At 42.9% G+C, this 17,527-nt stretch overlaps 1 protein-coding gene and 2 long non-coding RNA genes across 6 annotated transcripts in view; 1 reads left to right on the forward strand and 2 right to left on the reverse strand.

Moving 5' to 3' along the window:
* The first annotated feature begins 2,353 nt into the window (after positions 1–2,353).
* LOC135115418 (uncharacterized) lies at positions 2,354–8,853 on the forward strand. The gene is made up of 6 exons (XR_010275987.1): positions 2,354–2,453; positions 6,077–6,237; positions 6,515–6,711; positions 6,795–7,007; positions 7,900–8,027; positions 8,639–8,853. It is a non-coding gene; the product is annotated as an uncharacterized LOC135115418 (long non-coding RNA).
* Positions 4,946–11,951, reverse strand: LOC135115414 (UDP-glucose 4-epimerase-like). 3 transcript variants are annotated; one of them, XM_064032190.1, is made up of 8 exons: positions 11,516–11,951; positions 9,628–9,903; positions 8,577–8,690; positions 7,839–8,018; positions 6,808–6,988; positions 6,551–6,704; positions 6,064–6,194; positions 4,946–5,560 (listed from the first exon to the last, which is right to left on the reverse strand). In XM_064032190.1, the coding sequence occupies exons 2-8, from the start codon at positions 9,868–9,870 to the stop codon at positions 5,502–5,504; spliced, it is 1,062 nt and encodes a 353-aa protein (XP_063888260.1). In that variant the 5' UTR covers positions 9,871–9,903; positions 11,516–11,951; the 3' UTR covers positions 4,946–5,501. The 3 variants fall into 3 exon arrangements, with proteins under 3 accessions (XP_063888260.1, XP_063888258.1, XP_063888259.1); XM_064032188.1 differs by lacking the exon at positions 11,516–11,951 and adding an exon at positions 10,725–10,851; XM_064032189.1 differs by lacking the exon at positions 11,516–11,951 and adding an exon at positions 10,576–10,714.
* Positions 11,952–15,036: 3,085 nt separating this feature from the next.
* LOC135115419 (uncharacterized) overlaps positions 15,037–17,527 on the reverse strand; it is a 23,735-nt gene continuing 21,244 nt past the window's right edge. For both annotated transcript variants that reach the window (XR_010275988.1, XR_010275989.1), the window contains exon 3: positions 15,037–15,520. This is a non-coding gene — a long non-coding RNA (uncharacterized LOC135115419). The remainder of the gene's footprint in view (positions 15,521–17,527) is intronic.

The following is a 17,527-nucleotide window of genomic DNA, read 5'->3' on the forward strand; positions in this document are numbered from 1 at the left end:
TTGACATTTACACTAGCACCGTTTTATTTTCACTAGAACGTTTAGCGTCCTTCCTGCCTGGGAACTGAAAGTGTTCCTTGACGCGTGTCCAGAAGTGTTGTTTGGACAGTGAGTACTGTCAGGCAGTGAGCAAACTTGACTCAGCGGGGAGAGTCATTCTTCTCTTCTTTTTCCTCTCCTACAGCCTTTATTTTACCTATTTTTAGCATTTTTTTCTTCTTTTCCGCTGATCATTACTATGTTAATTATCAAGGGGATAATGACTACGCTGTGACGATGTGAAGAAACAAGGAAACATGACGAGGAGCAACATTCTTTTAGACAGTGTTCTCGCATCAAAGGCTACTAAGATGATTAGTCAGGTTGGTATTATTGCAGTTTCAGCCAATACACTGTACGTAACTATAGCTCTTCGCAGGCTCTACATCTCGTTTCTAACCCCATTTTACCCTGTGGGAAATTAATGATAACTTCAGATGAGAATTTCGATGGTTTAAGTCAATTCTAGCTTAGATCCACCTCCAGTCGTCTATGGAGTGTGTGATACTGAGTGTGTTCATGTTTGATATCAATGGTGCGCATGCTCGATGGCGACGTGACATTGAATCACGTGTTAAGACTTATGATGAGGTGGGGTTACCTGCTGCGAATCAGGTCACACGGAAATTTGTCGGGAAATCACATATAGGCACGTGTATTTAAAGGAGGAAGGAAAACCTGGAACTGTGCTGCGTCAGTTAGACTATGGCTGTGGAAGAGACGCGTGTTGGCTGTGAGTATACGAACTAACACTTTATCGCCAGTTCCCTCAATTTCTTCTTACGGTATTTTTCTTTAAGTAATTACTGTTAGTATGTAATAATGACTGACAATATAGGAAGTTACAAAATGTTATGTTACGTTAGTTTACCTTACTGGGCGGGGGGGGAAGAGGGGTTAGGAGGTTAGGTTAGGTAATGTGAGGTTTGGTTACGTTAGGTAATGTTAGGTTGTTAGGTTTGTTAGGTTAGTGAGGTCCATCGGGGGGCTTCGAACGTAACGGTTGGGTTAGGTTAGGTTGATTACGTTCATTTATGATTACGTTCATGTTAAACATTTAGTTACGTTGATGTTGATTTAGGATAGCCTAGAAATGTCCCGTTTGCGAAATATGATGTTTCTCACCCTTAGACTTTTTAACAGGTGAAAAAAGTCTCATTTTGGCTTTCTCCACCCAAAAAACCCTCATTCCCACCAGGCCCCTATGCTTGTTGGCTACAGTGAAAAAGATAAAGAGAATGGGAGTATTGGATGAAACTGCAAATTTACCGTCAGCGTTTCTAGGATATCTTCTCCACTGACGGTGTAGAATTTTTGTTTATGTCACTAGAATCATGAAAGCATCCTTGAAAACTATTATAACTTCCACTACAGCCTGTAAGACACCCAGACGTTTAATATGGACTTAGGCTGCGAGGTTCGAGCAAGTAGGGAGGTTACGATGAGGCAGCGAGGAGTCAGCAAGCAGGGAGACAATGACTATGCTTGTTGCGGGTCATGTACTGGGTTATTACCTCCGAGTCTGCGTCTGGGTGTTAGCTGGCCGTGGGTCAGTTAGGAAGCGTTTGGTTGGCTCACTTGTTCATACATACTCATTGACAGCCTTTGTGTTACTCATGTGTCCATTATTAATCTCTCTCTCTCTCTCTCTCTCTTTCTCTCTCTCTGTGTGTGTGTGTGTGTGTGTGTGTGTGTGTGTGTGTGCGTTTTTTTTTTTTTCTCGATATTATGTATATTCACGATTTTGTATGCTTCGGTATTATTATTATTATTATTATTATTATTATTATTATTATTATTATTATTATTATTACAATTATTATTATTATTATTATTATTATTATTATTATTATTAGTAGTAGTAGTAGTAGTAGTAGTGGTAGTAGTAGTAGTGTGTGTGTGTGTGTGTGTGTGTGTGTGTGTGTGTGTGTGTGTCCTTTAAAACCCCAAGGAAAATGAAGATAAGATAACAGTTCGGAAGAAAGTCCCATGACTGTCTTTACGTCATTAGTCATGGATGACGATAATGGCGTACTGTGACGTGCTTGGAGGCTGACATGGCCTTCTCAAACACCTGTTTATCCGGTGTGTGTGTGTCTGTAGTTAGTTTAAAGAGGAGGGGAATCTCTATTTTCTCCCCCTTCTCCTCCTCTTCCTTCATTTCTTATTTTCTTCGTGTGTGTGTGTGCGTGCGCGTGTGTGCAGAGTTATGAAGCAGGAGCACTTCAAAACTAAACCCTTGAAGCGGCTCTCGAGATAGTGAAGCAAGGAGGAATAATGAGTGTAATTTCATATTAGGACATGTGAGGCCTCGGGAAATTAACCAACCCTCAAAGCACTTGCCGGCCGCGCCCAGCACACCCGCCAACTATCGCAGGGAGCGTCAAGACTTGGGTTTCACGGCAGGCTGTAAGGTCAAGGTTCCAAGAGTGTTTGTTTTGCGCTGTTCCTTGAGAGCCGCCTTGTTATGGATGTCGCCTCATGGTTGCCACGGAGAGGGTGATCTACTGAGGAGAGATGGCGGTCAGGTCAGGTGGCTGGGGAGAGTGTCAGACGGATAGGTGGTTGGGACAGAGGAACGCAGGAATGCATTAGGAATGTGGACGAGATGACGTTTGTAATGGCTCGACATAAGACCGGGAACAAGGTGAGGAGGCAGACAGACGCTCAGAAAAAGTAAATACAAGCTGGATTCGAAGCTTTGAAAAACGACGTCCCGAACCATCTGTCCAGCGAGCGAGGAAAACTTTCTCTACGGCAATATGCTACGTCACGCTAGACTCACTTAGGTTCGTTTGTTAGGCCGGTAGTCAGTTGGAACAAAGGTTTCCACGCGCGTGGATGACTCGGCTCGAAACGGATGCGGAAACGTAGTGTAAAAAAGCAAGATTAGTCACGCTTGTTCATACCTATTCATGAATTGCCACTTCGATTTTGATCATAGTTATGGGATAGTTCAAGTCGAGCTTCAAGATCAAACTCTGCGCCACATAAATGCTTTCCTTAGGCACACCTTATTATTGTTATTGGCAAACAAGCTGAAGGTTGGACTAGAAGGGCATTATGGTGGATATGTAGATCTTAGAGGCGACTGCCCTACAAATTACAAACGTTTTAATGAGTGTGGACTGACGGATGTGACGAGCTGGTTGTTGGTGTGAATAACAAGTGTCGTGGGTGTTGTTAGATACTAATTTAGTATCTAACAAGTTTGTTTCTGAGGAAATGAATAAAATGAGGAAATGAATAAAATTAAACAACGTTCGAAGAACTATAGTGGTTATTCACGGCCAGGCAGGGAGAAGAGGTGAAGGAGAGCTGTATTTATTAATAGTGTTGTTAAATAGTTAACTACTCCTTGTTTCTCCAGTAAACTCATGAGCAATTATAAAGTTTTACCAACAGTTAGTTTGCTTTCTAAACTCTGTATTGAATCAAGCCCAACGAAGTGATTCATTCATATGAACAAAACTTTAATTGTTGAATAGTGATCAAGGAGAGAGTGATTATGATCAACAGTCTCCTTAATGGTTTAAACTGTCCACTCCACGTCAGCTTAATGGTTCCCTGTCTTTCCTCACTTCTACATCGCTTATCCATCCGAATCCTTTCTTCGCTTAGCCTCCCCATCAGGGCTCTTCTCCGCCCAGTCCCTGCAACACAACCACCACTTATGAGTCCTTGTTTAAACAAATGTACATTTTCATGTTTTGATTTGCATTCTGATCTGAAGTATAATGTAATGCATTAGTTAGTTCGACGCATTTATGTGCAAAGATTAACTCAAACAACGCAATCTTGTATAGCCCTTCTCTATTCATAGCTCGCAGTGCAGCCACAATTCTTATGATTCTCTGTCTAACCTTGCAACATCGTTTCTTTGTTCATTCCAGTGAAACTAGCTTCGCCGAAACCTTCTATCAGTTATTCAGCTCCTAATCCCCATTTAAAGACGCGCTGTCTCGAATTTATCTCGAATCTCTCAGCATGGATTCTCCATCCAGTCCTGCACAACCATCCCAGTGCTTCCCTCTTTAGTCTCGCCAATAGTTCTCTCGTCACGCAATTTTCAGCGCAACCACTGCTCTTATGATTTCTTGTCTCCCGCCCTTCTCCATCCAGCTCAGCACAACCACAGGTCTTATGTTTCCCTGTCTAGCCTCGTTGCTACTAAGTTCCTTTTTCCACAATGAGAAAACGCTACCCATATCATACTCGTAGGGAAGCGAGGCTTGCAGTGATAATTAATGATAATATTTCTTCATTTTACTATGCAGCTTTACTGAACTGCAGGTATTTAAAGGATTCAGCTATTCGATCACTCCTTATACTGTCAGTTCTCTCAGCGCAAAAACCTCTTATGATTAACTGTTTAGCCTCGTTACTAGTTTCTCTCTCCACGTTGTCCTCTTAGCTCAACAACTACTCTTATGATTCCCTGTCTCTCCCTTCACTACCAGTTCTTTCTCCATCCACTGCAGCAGCCCAAGTCTTGTATGGTTCCCTCCCTGTCTGGCCTTGGCGCTGTGGAAGCTGTTTTGCCCATCAAGAAAGAGAGCTGCCCACTATTGTCATGAGGGAAACTACGCTTTTAATGATCATGGTAGTATATTAATGATAGTATATCAATTAATTCATGCGACTAACACCGCGATGTTACGGAACTGTTTATGCTGTCAGTGGTCTCTTGAAATTATGCCTTTATTTATTTATTTACTTCATCAGCAGTCAGGGCGGTTTGCCTAAAGTATACCTTGTCGGTACACCTCACAAAGTTTACAATTTTTTTTCTTTTAAGCTAAAAAGAAATACTGAAGCGCAGCCGTCAGAATCTCGTTCCTTACTCGGGAATCTCATCACAGTGCTTCCCTAAACACCAGCAGGATAAAAAAAGCAAACAACAATAGTTTACATCTATAGACATCTTTGTTTATCATCTTCGTACAATTCACGGTTAGAATATGTACATCTTTTAATTACACTCTTCATTTTATAATTCACACAGCCAGTTTGCAGGTAATACATACACATTATATACATCTTTTAATCAATTCATTGTACACACTACAGGATTCGTCACTTGTCTTGCATGGATCCTTTGTTTCTTGCATGGATCCTTTGTGTGTCTAAATACCAGTATGCATGTTTTTATTTGAGTGTAAGTATGCACAGCCAGCACCGCGTCTCAATAACAAACATGAGAAGCTGCCTTTTTTTTTTTTTTTTTTTTTCAGTATTTAATTATTTTGCAGCAGGGAGCGAGAGAGAGAGAGAGGAGACTAAGAAAAGACGTAGACAAAAAACTTAACAAAGATCAACAATATTAGCAGAACAAGTAACAGAAGTAACAGGAAGACGAGCGGTATGGGAGGGCAGATAGGAGAGGGGAGCGTTGGGGGAAGCGTTAACGGTAGAGGTGCTGTGTGCTTCTCTGGAGACTTGACGGGGTGTGTAGGAAAGTGTCACTGGCAGGACCTGAAACCATTTGGGTGTAGCTTCTGCCACCGCCATGCGTCCTCACCTGTAGGGGCGAGAAAGGTTAATTAGTTAGTGATTTATTTAGTAGGTTAACCCTTTACTGCTATGATACCTCTTTTCTTAACAACTAACCACTTTTTCTCTCTCGCTCTACAGCAAAATATATTCTTTCTCATCCCTGTCTTTCATGTGGTTGCTTATAAAGATTCCACGCACTGGTTTTTGTGCTGGCGTGGGAAGGAAGACAGGGGAAGACTGATTTATGGTATTCTGGCGTAGTGCAGGAGAAAAAAAGTGTGTGTGTGTGTGTGTGTGTGTGTGTGTGTGTGTGTGTGTGTGTGTGTGTGTGTGTGTGTGTGTGTGTGTGTGTGTGTGTGTGTGTGTGTGTAGGAGTAAGAGGATACAACAAAATATAGTCGTAGGAGAATATGACCAAAGGAGGACATGTGACAAGTGCGTGTTTGCTGTTGTAGTATAATAATCAACAGAAACACAACACACACACACACACACACACACACACAGATCTAATCAATCAATACTCACACATCTCTTGCAGGTCCCGCCTCGCCCGCCACCCCAGCTGCTCCTCCGCCAGGCTGCAGGATGCCACCACGCTGGCCACGTCCCCTGCACGACGCCCCACCACGCGGTACGGCACAGGCTTCCCACTCGCCCTGCAGTACCATTTTTGTTGTAGCAGCGGTGAAGAGCAGCGAGGTGAGTATGCGGAAGGAAAGAAAAGGAGGTGGTTTCTGAACACTTTATGGTGGTACAAATTAGGAGAAAGAGTCAAGTTGTTAGTCATGATGAATGAATTAATAGATGAGTGTACTCTGGATACTGAGAAAGAGGAGGAAGGGAACTGTGTCATGTATCGCATCCGTATCCTCACTTGCTCAACAGGATAAAATTAAGTGATAAACAGTGTAACTCAACAAGGATAAACTTAACCAAAACAAACAAACAGGTGTAGTAGCTCTTGAGTTCCCACCAGGTGACAGTCCAGGTGGGACAGCCCGGGGCACCTCACCTGCAGAACGCCTCAATCATCTCCAGCACAGACACGCCGCGGCCCGTGCCCAGATTGTACGACGCGTAGCCCCTGAACGACTTGCTGAAGGCCTTGTCGAGCGCCATTACGTGACCCTCCGCCAAGTCCACCACGTGCACATAATCACGCACGCCTGCCAAGTAATCAAGAGGTGTGCACTGGTCTACTTCTATCTCTTCGTGTTCACATGTCAAATATCTCACAGGCGTGTCTCCTCCTGCAGCCCCAGTACGCACCTGTCCCGTCTGGCGTGTCGTAGTCGTTACCGAACACACTGAGCTCCTCCCGCTTCCCGACCGCCACCTGGGCCACGAAGGGCATGAGGTTGTTGGGGGGGCCAAGAGGGTCCTCCCCGATGCGGCCCGACGGATGCGCGCCCACCGGATTGAAGTACCGAAGGGAAACCAGCCGCCACTCCTGCAACACCGCGACACATGTACGTACACACACACACACACTCTCTCTCTCTCTCTCCCCAATACACCTTCCTTTTCACACCTTCCTCCCACTGAAGTCTCTTAAATCCACACCTTTCCCTCTCACCACACCCACCACACTCCCCCTCAGCACCTCCATAACATTAAACACAGCGCAGTAACACATTAACAAACATTTATTTATACATCCCTGCAAACAACAGTAGGTGTGTACGTACATTACATTTACCTGTAGTACCTAATTATTATTTTTTTTCCTAATATAGCTGTTATGTGATATCAAAGGTTCTAAAAGGAAGTAGCTGTTTCCAATCGTTAGTAATCTTGTAAAAATCTTACTTTTCTCATCGGTTCTCTCTCTATCTACCTCTTTTCTGTCTAGTCCTTTTCTTTTTTTTCCGTGTGTATCTGTGCAATGTCTGTGTTTCGGTCTCCCGCCACTTACTTTTTCATACACTCGTCTTTCTCTCTCACCACTTTTCTTCACATGATCCGCTTTCTCCCCCACTGTCAATCTGCCTTGAGTATTTCTATGTGTGTGTGTGTGTCTGTCTCGTGTTTGAGTCTGGCTATGCTTCTCTATGTCTGTATCTGCCTCGTGTCTGTTCGCCTGTTTCTGTGTATATTTGTTTATGTCTATGTTTGTTGCCTGAGTTTGCCTGTTTCTCTGTGCATATGTCTTGCGTCTGTGTTTGCCATGTTTCTCTGCATATATTTCTGTCTATGTCTGTTCGCCAATGTTCCTCTGTATATTTCTCCCTACGTCTGTATGTCTCGTGTCTGTTTGCCTGCCTAGTTTCTCCGTATTTCCTCAGTCTCTCGCTACCCACCTTGTCTGACGCCGCCAAGTCCTGCATCACCTGCTCGCAGAAATACTTGGTCTTCCCGTAGGGGTTGGTGAGGCCGGCGCCGGTGGGATGCTGCTCGTCTGCCGGCAGGTACTGGGGGGCCCCGTACACAGTAGCCGAGGAGGAATACACCAGCCGATGCACACCTGCTTCCCGCATCACCTGACGGAGGTAAACACGAATCTGGACGCTGGTGTGTATGTCTATCTGTTTACCTGTGTTTTCTGAGGCTTGTCCAGTGATTTAGCTAAGGTAGTTTATACAAGTTATGATTTATTTGGGGTAAAAGTAGCAGGTATGGAAATCTGCAAGAATTAGAGCGAGGGTCAGCTATATACATACGTTCTTCAGGTGAGGTTTGTGCCCAGTGGTTTAGTTACGGCAGTTTATACAGGTTCTGATTTATTTAGGGTAAATGGCAGGTGTAAAATCATGCAAGAAATGAATTTAAGGGCCGGTGATACACGCTCTTCAATTAGTCAGGGTACAGAAGGGATAGGGTAGAGAGATGATCAGACCTTAGGGACACACAACTGGTATATAATTCTAAAGGGAAAAAAAAGGGAAGAGGAGGAAGAGGAATTCGAAGTAGAGGGCATATCAGTTAAGGAGGATAAGGGAATTTCAATATAGCATGAAGAGGGGGTAGGAAAGAGGCCACAAGGCACCGAGAAAGGGGAAGAGGATGGGAAGACTTAACACGGAGAGGAAGCGACGCACCTGCAGTAGAGTGAGGGTTCCCGACACGTTGCTCTGGTAGTACTCGAGGGGCTTCTCCACAGACTCCCCGACGGCCTTGAGTGCGGCGAAGTGAACCACGGCGTCCACCCGGTGCTGTGGGGTGCCGTGAACAGTGACCGGAGGAACAAAGGCGGTGCGCAGCGGGGATAGAAGAGAACAACACATTGGCGAAGAGAAAATATAGGAATAAGAGGGTGAAGGAACATATCTTGCGTACAATGGTGGATAAATTAGATGCGGAAAGAAATAAAATAGAATGATGAAAATTATCCTACACCCCTCTCTCTCTCTCTCTCTCTCTCAGTAATGATAAATCAATGTTACCTTAGAGAAACTGTAACCTACACTAAATTTATCATACAAAATTAAACGGCACGTATATCTATCACCAAAGCCACACAATTAAGGTATCGAACCCCGTGACGTGAAGCTTCGAAACATATGTGGTGGAGGTGGGGGAAGGAAAGTGAGTCTCCCCCCCCACACCATCGCTGTTATTCTGCTACAAGTGTTTCTTTACAAGGTGTGGGTAGAGAGGAGAGGAGGGAGAGTGATGAGTGGGGATGGTAATTGGTGTAATGGTGGGGATAAGAGAGGGAGAGCGGAAGAGGAGAGAGATGATGAAACGAGAGAAAAAAAAAGACGAAGCAACGAGAACAGCAAAGGATGTGTGAAGAGAGAGAGAGAGAGAGAGAGAGAGAGGAGAGAGAACCTTACCTATCTTCCTATTTATCTGAGAACCTTACCTGAGAGAGAGAGGAGAGAGAACCTTACCTATCTTCCTATTTATCTGAGAACCTTACCTAAGAGAGAGGAGAGAGAACCTTACCTGAGAGAGAGAGGAGAGAGAACCTTACCTATCTTCCTATTTATCTGAGAACCTTACCTATCTCCCTATTTATCTAACTACAACTAAACAACCTTACCTCCTCCTCCACCTCCTCTTGCTCCTCTAACACTACCTAACCCACCACACCACACACCCCAACAACAAAACAACAACAACAACAGCAACAACAAACACACCTACCTTCTCAAACACTCCAGCGAGGGCGAGAGCATCCGTGAGTGAAACACGATAAAACCCAACTAGACTCTTCTTAGCCAGCTCCTGCACTCTGACAAGGGACGGTGGCAGCTTCCCCTCCTCCCCGGCCACGCAGTTCACGCAGCTGTCCACCACCACCACCTCATACCCCGCCGCCAGGAGCTCGATCGTGGTGTGGGAGCCGACGTAACCAGCGCCGCCAGTCACCAGGATGAGACGGGACATATTGCTGCTGCCTCAGAACTAGGGACTCGGCACCTGTTGAAGGATGGAGGTGGTAGTAAAGGTGGTGGCGTTTGTTGTGGTAACCGTAGCGTTGGTAACAGTGCTCGTTAGGGTGTAGTTTGGTGATTGACGTGTGTGCTTGTGCGAATGTGGATGATGATGATGATGATGATGATGATGATGATGATGATGATGAGGAGGAGGAGGAGGAGGAGGTTCTTAGTCTAATCAATAAGGAGTTTTGAGAAGATATATTTATGGGTATAGAACTCAATAAATACGCTTATTACCGAGTGCTTCAGAAATAAGAAGTGGAGGAGGAAAAGGTATGGAGATAATTAGTGCAATCAGTAAAGATATTTTAAAATAAGATAAGATGTATTTATAACTGGAGTAGACTAAGTTATCAGGATATTAGTGAAGAGTCAACAGAGAGCTTTCAATGATTAGACAAATTTATGTGTAGAGATACTTCATACAGGGACTGCCACACGTAGGCCTACTGAATTCTTGCATTTTTTTTTTTTTTATAAGTTTTGATAGCGTAAAAGAATGATGGTGATGAGCGAGTTATGAGTCGGGAAAAAAAAAAGAGAATGATGATTTGGATGATGGTGGTGGTGGTGGTGGAGACAGACAGACAGACCTATCAGTACCATCAAAATCAACACCAGTAACATAAAAAAAACAACCTTCAACACTTACCACAAACACCACGAACACCAGTACCGCCCACACCAAACCTCAACACTCAACACCACCAGCTTGTACACTAGTAAACACCACCAAACCCAGTACTACCAACACCAGTACCACACCTAACACTCAACACCAACAGTCAGTACACCAATTACCGTCAGCACAGGAGAGAGCTAGAGAGAGAGAGAGAGGGAGTTGGTTAGTGAGAGATGGCACGAGTGACATACATACAGACAGACAGAGATGACCCCCTTGATGCCACTGATAAGACACTCCCCCCTTCACTAATCTTGATAAGAGTTGAACATCCATATCACAGCCACCGCATGAAGGGGGCGTGATGGTGATAGTGGCGGTGGTGGTGGTGGAGAGGGAGGAAAATGGTGATAAGCTAGTTATGATAGTGAGAGAAAAGTCAGGAGTATGATGATGGTAGTGATGAAGGAGAAGGAAAACAAGAACAGTCACAACAACAACAACAACAACAACAACAACAAACAAAGAAGAAAGGTAGTAATGATGGAAAAGTTACGATTATAGGAATAGTGATGGAAAGGAGAATGTGATAATGATGACGAAGGGTGGTGGTGATGGTGGTGAGAGAGAGATTACAAAGCTCACACAAATGGAAGAGAGAAAAGAAGGTAACACAACATAGGTGGTTGATAAAAGACAGAATACGAGGGAAGTTGCAGGACAGTGGATTAAACAGTGGATAAATGATATGGAAAAAGCGAAGTTAATTATCATGAAGGGGAAAGAAAATTGTGTAGATAGACAAGAAGTAATAGAAGGAGTAGTGGAAAAGTTATAAGGATGTAGAAAAATATGTAAAAAAAAAATGATGAAAGAAAATAAACAAGACGAAAGAAAAATAAATAAATAATGATACTACTACTACTACTACTACTACTACTACACATAAGAGAACAAGCTTTACACTTACCACCGTCCCTGGAGAAGCGAGAATAGACGACTGTGCGGGAGCCTCCAACACACCTGTAACGCCACGTATAAATGGACAAAAAAACGTGGCCCTCCCTGCCTCGCACCTGTTTACACAAACATACTAACACATACACAGATGTAGAGGTGTTTTTTTTTTTTTTATGATTACAATAGGATTTATGAATGTGTATATTGTCTCAGCTGTTTACTTTTAATTAAGTGGACCTCTCTTTGTTATGGGTAGACTGATACATACAGACAAGCAGACAGATAATAAATATAGACTTAGATAGATAGATAGACTTAGATAGATAGATAGATAGACAGGCAGACAGATAGATTGACATAGATACACTAATAGATCTATAGACGGATAAATGGTAATACTGCAATAGTGATGCTGGCAGTGGTGGTCGTGGTGGTAATAGTAGAAGATAGAAAAATATACCGCAATAAAAAAGAAAAAAAGAAAAAAAGTAATATGAAAGTTATCACCACCACCACCACCATCACCATCAATCACAGCAACCACTATTGTGCAACGCTTTAGTGATAACACACACACACACACACACACACACAGGCAATATGACACGCCGCTTACAAATCACAACAGCGATATCAAACACTCATTAACTTATAATATGCTTGAGTTAAATATAAAAATAAATAAATAAATAAATAAATAAATACACCAATAAAATGAAATAAAAACTACTTGACAAAAAAATATATATATAAATGAAAACTAGTAAATAAATAAATAAAGATGAATAAATCGACTAAAATTACAATTCAATTTCAGAGGCGCTCTCGTACATCCATTAATAAAGTGTCGTACATACAAAATACATATTATTTGCCTATATTACCTTACAAGAATTATTTTACTTTAGTTGTGTGATCATTATTTTATTTATTTACTTATTTATCTATTTGAGATGCACGGAAATGCGAAAATATAATTGTTACCTGTTACTTAACGTTTTCTTTGATATTTTGGCAACGGAGAGAGAGAGAGAGAGAGAGAGAGAGAGAGAGAGAGAGAGAGAGAGAGAGAGAGAGAGAGAGAGAGAGAGAGAGAGAGAGAGAGAGAGAGAGAGAGAGAGAGAATGGAAAAGCTGAAAAGATAAATATAGGAAGAGAATTAGGAAGAGGAGGAAGAAGAAAACTGAAGGAAGGAGGAAGAGAAGTGGGAGGAAAAAGGAAAGAAAAACAAAGTGACGAAACAGGAAGAAAGAGACGGAAGAACAGGCGAAAGAATTAAGAAGAAAGAGAGAAAATAAAGATGGGAAAAAATGAGGAAGGAAATGAAGGAAGAAGAATGAAGGACAAATAATGAAGAAACGAAAAACAGAAAAAAAAAAAGAAGGGAAGAAGATTGATTTAATATTACGAAGCCGCAAAAGAAGAAGAAGAAGAAGAAGAAGAAGAAGAAGAAGAAGAAGAAGAAGAAGAAGAAGAAGAAGAAGAAGAAGAAGAAGAAGAAGAAGAAGAAGAAGAAGAAGAAGAAGAAGAAGAAGAAGAAGAAGAAGAAGAAGATCCTTTCACTATTTGTTCTCTTCTTTCTAACACTACTACTACTACTACTACTTCCTCCTCCTCGTCTTCTTGGTGACCCTGACAACAAATACGTGCCACTACTGTCTCCCCATCCCCTCTCCCCCTCTCCTCCCCAAGCCAATGACGTCATAGAGTTGTGGCGTCACCAAGCTCCCTCCTCATTGGCTCTCCTGCTGCTGACGTCATGCCCTGCTCGCTGATTGGCTGCTGCTAGTCGTGAAGTCATCATTCGCTGCCTGGGTTACCTGTGAATGAACGCACACCTGAGAGAGAGAGAGAGAGAGAGAGAGAGAGAGAGAGAGAGAGAGAGAGAGAGAGAGAGAGAGAGAGAGAGAGAGAGAGAGAGAGAGAGAGAGAGCTATATCTAGGGCAATAGTTTGTTTATTTCACCTTAAGTTGTTTGTTTGTTTGTTTGTTTGAATCTTAAGTGAGCAACCGACATAAAATCTTCCTCTTCTTCTTCTTCTTTCTTCTCCTCCACTTCTTCTTCCTCTTAAATTATGTTCTTTTAGTTCTTCATTTCTTCCTATTCCTTCTTTTATTTCCCGTTTGTTTATTCATTGTTGCGTGTGCATGTGTGCGTGCGTGTGCGTGCGTGCGTGCGTGCGTGTGTGTGCGTGTGTGTGTGTGTGTTAATATGGCCTCTTCTGAGAACCCATTAATTTTTACTTTTCTTCCATTACTGCGGAGGAGGAGGAGGAGGAGGAGGAGGAGGAGGAGGAGGAGGAGGAGGAGGAGGAGGAGGAGGAGGATTATAGTGAAGAATCGACAAAATGTTCCTCCTCCCTCCTCCTCCCCCTCTCCTCCTCCTCCTCCTCTTCTTCCTCCTGTACAAGGTCAATGACACAATAACAACCAAAACGTCCTTTAGATAATTACATAACCGCCATTACCACCACCACCACCACCACCACTACCATAAGACAACACAATAAGAAGACTGCACCACCACCACCACCACAACAACAATTAGGACACAGCAGAAGGACACGTGACCTACACAAAGGGAGCTTCTGAGTCCTTTGGTCGTAAGAGGAGGGGCAGGATAGCGTTAATCTTCAAATTCTTGGTGGTGGTGGTGGTGGTGGTGGTGGTGTGTCCTCGGCTAGCCTGATTTTTCTTTCTTTTTTTTTCTTTGTGTGCCATGTTGAATACAGAGATAATTTCAGTGTTGCCCGCAAAAAAATTATCAAAAGCTTCTCTCCCTTCTCTCCCACTTCCCGTCATTGAGAGAGAGACTGTGTACGTGTGCGTGTGTGTATGTGTGTGTGTGTGTGTGTGTGTGTGTGTGTGTGTGTGTGAAGCGTTGCCAGGCGGTGGTCAAGACAAACAGTACAGCTTGTTTACCATCACCTGCCGACCACTGACGCCTGTGTAATTAGAGCAGTGACGCGCGTGTCGGTCCCCCCCTCCGCCCCTCCGCCCCACCCACCCACAAACACACACACATACACACACACACATTCCTCCCATTGATAGATCTGCGAGGAAATATTATGAAAGAAAGGACGAGGAGGAGGAGGAGGAGGAGGAAGGAAAACTAGACATATAACAAATTAATCAGAATCACCAGTTTATTCCCCTTCACACTAGTTATTCTTCGTATTTAATAAGTAGAAGAGAAAAGAGAAGTGGAGTAAGAGAGGGGGGAAGAGGAGGATGATGAAGAGAAGGAATACAAAGAAAAAACAAACCTGGAAAAAGGAAGAGGAGGGAGGGGAGGAGGAAAATTAATACGCTGATGAAGAGGGGAATATAGTGAGGTAAGAGAAAGGATAAGTAGGCAAGCACGAAGATAAAGAAAGAGAAGTGGAGGAGGAGGAGGAGGAGGAGGAGGAGGAGGAGGAGGAGGAGGAGGAGAAAAAGGAGAGGAGGAGGAGGAGGAAGAGGAGGAGAACAAGAAAAAAAGAACAAAAAGGAGAAGAAAAAAAAAGGAGAACGAGGACAAGAAGAGAAAGGAGGAAAAAGAGGAGAAACGTAAAGAAAAGCAACCAGCAATACTTTTTTTTTCTTACCTCTGTGCTAGACTGCTTGATGAGGGAAGTACAGGTGTGAACCGGGCCAGGTGAGAGAGGAGGGGGAGGAGGGAAGGGAGGAGGGGGAAGGGGCGGGTGGGGTCAATTACCGATACCTGCTCACTGTTGGATACGTCTCTCGGATGTTACTGAAATTTTCGCCTTTACGCCCGGAGAAAAATAAATAAATAAATAAAATAAATAAAGAAGAAAAAAATGAGAAAAGAAAAGAAAAAAAAACGTATAAAGCGAGATATCTTGGTGCAGTACATCGTGTTGCGCAGTGATCCAGCTTGCCAATTGCTTTAGTTACGTTTACAGTGCAGTGGGGACCGAAAGGCTCTTTGGCGCACGAGTCTGAATCTTGGCCACGGTTCGGCGGGAGTAGGAGGGGCATCCACTCGTTAGAAGGCACCGTCCTAGACCTGATTGCATAGGAAAACCGGATGTAAAAACGGAAAAAAATAAGTTTAGTTTATATTTGACATAAGAGGAGGAGGAGGAGGAGGAGGAGGAGGAGGAGGAGGAGGAGGAGGAGGAGGAGGAGGAGGAGGAGGAGGAGGAGGAGGAGAGCGAGGTAAAGGACAGGTAAAGTGAAGGGATGAGGGCAAGAGAGGCCTCCTTGTATCCCTCACTTGACCCTCTCCCCTCACTGTCCCTCTTCTTCCCTCCTTCCCTCTCTCAAGCCGCTCCACCTTATTAGGCCCGCGGAGGGTGGCCTCAGGACTATCAATGCTACTATTATACTATTTCCATTACCATCGCCACCACCACCACCAAAACTGTTACTATTACTACCAGGGAGAAAGACGGAGAGAAGAAAAAGAAGAAGAAGAAGAAGAAGAAGAAGAAGAAGAAGAAGAAGAATAATAAGAAGAAGAAGAAGAAGAAATGGCGACGATGATACTAGTGGTGATAAAAATAATGTGATAATGACAATGATGGCTACAGAAAATAAGGACGAAAATAGAAATAATAATAATAATAATAATAATAATAATAATAATAAGAAGAAGAAGAAGAAGAAGAAGAAGAAGAAGAAGAAGAAGAAGAAGAAGAAGAAGAAGAAGAAGAAGAAGAAGAAGAAGAAGAAGAAGAAGAAGAAGAAGAAGAAGAAGAAGAAGAAGAAGAAGAAGAAGAAGAAGAAGAAGAAGAAGAAGAAGAAGAAGAAGAAGAAGAAGAAGAAGAATAAGAAGAAGAAGAAGAAGAAGAAGAAGAAGAAGAAGAAGAAGAAGAAGAAGAAGAAGAAGAAGAAGAATTCACAATAATGAAAACAGAAAGCAAGCTAACAACGACAACGAAGATCACCACCACCACCACCACCACCACCACCACCACCACCACCACCACCACCACCACCACCACCATCACCACCACAAACAAGTACAAGGAGAGGCGCTTTACACACACAAGAGTAAGAACAACTTGAGTGATGAGCACACCTAATAACTCTCAACTTTCCTCCCTGGCACCCCGCTCCCCCCACCCTCCACCCCCGAGGCCTCGCTAATCTGTGAGTGTAAACACCACAACACACCCGACACGTGCTTGCTCTCCACTGTAAACAAAAGCCACGTGTTTGGCGAACCATAACTGCAACAAGGATACTCTGTGTGTGTGTGTGTGTGTGTGTGTGTGTGTGTGTGTGTGTGTGTGTGTGTGTGTGTGTAGCTGTCCTTCCTGCCACACCTCGCCACACCCGGTCACGCAGACTTACCCTCTCCCCACAACACACCTGCGTCAATAGGATTACAACACCTTTACGCGGTACAATCTGTTGCGGCAATCGGTTCAAGCAAGTTTCTGAGAGACTGTTTGTTGTGAAGGAGAGTTTCCGCAAGGCGAGTGCTGCTGCTGCTGCTGCTGCTGCTGCTGCTGCTGCTGCTGCTTGTACAATTAATGACGAAAACACCATGTACAAAAAATTCAAACATTTTTGTGATTAAAAATTTCCCTCTAAGATTGCAGATAATTAATTCATGTAAAGGAGAAGAATACTGATATAAAAAGTATATGTCAGTCGAAAAATGTGTTTTCTTTTAATGTCTTAATTTTTTAAAACCAATATACGGTTATTATCTTTGCACCAATCCTAAGAACTCTAACAAATATTTTGCATACGTACAATGGTTCTTATTTAAGTAAGGAACATATCCCAATTATCAAGTGAAAACTTTTAAAATGAAAATATTTCACTTTTAACAAGTTCCGTACCTATACAAAATATTCTAAAATTTTTGCGGTTAAAATATTCCTCCAAGATTACAGCTGATTAAATAATTTAAGTAAAATAAGAATATTAATATAAAATGATGTATATATCAATGGAAAGTGTTTTTTATCTTATTTATTTATTTATTTTTTTAAAGTTAAATATGGTTATTTTCTGCACACAACTCCCAAGAACTCAAAAAAATACTTCACAAGTGTAC

The sequence above is a fragment of the Scylla paramamosain genome, chromosome 29 (genome assembly GCF_035594125.1).
Source record: "Scylla paramamosain isolate STU-SP2022 chromosome 29, ASM3559412v1, whole genome shotgun sequence".
NCBI lineage: Eukaryota > Metazoa > Arthropoda > Malacostraca > Decapoda > Portunidae > Scylla > Scylla paramamosain.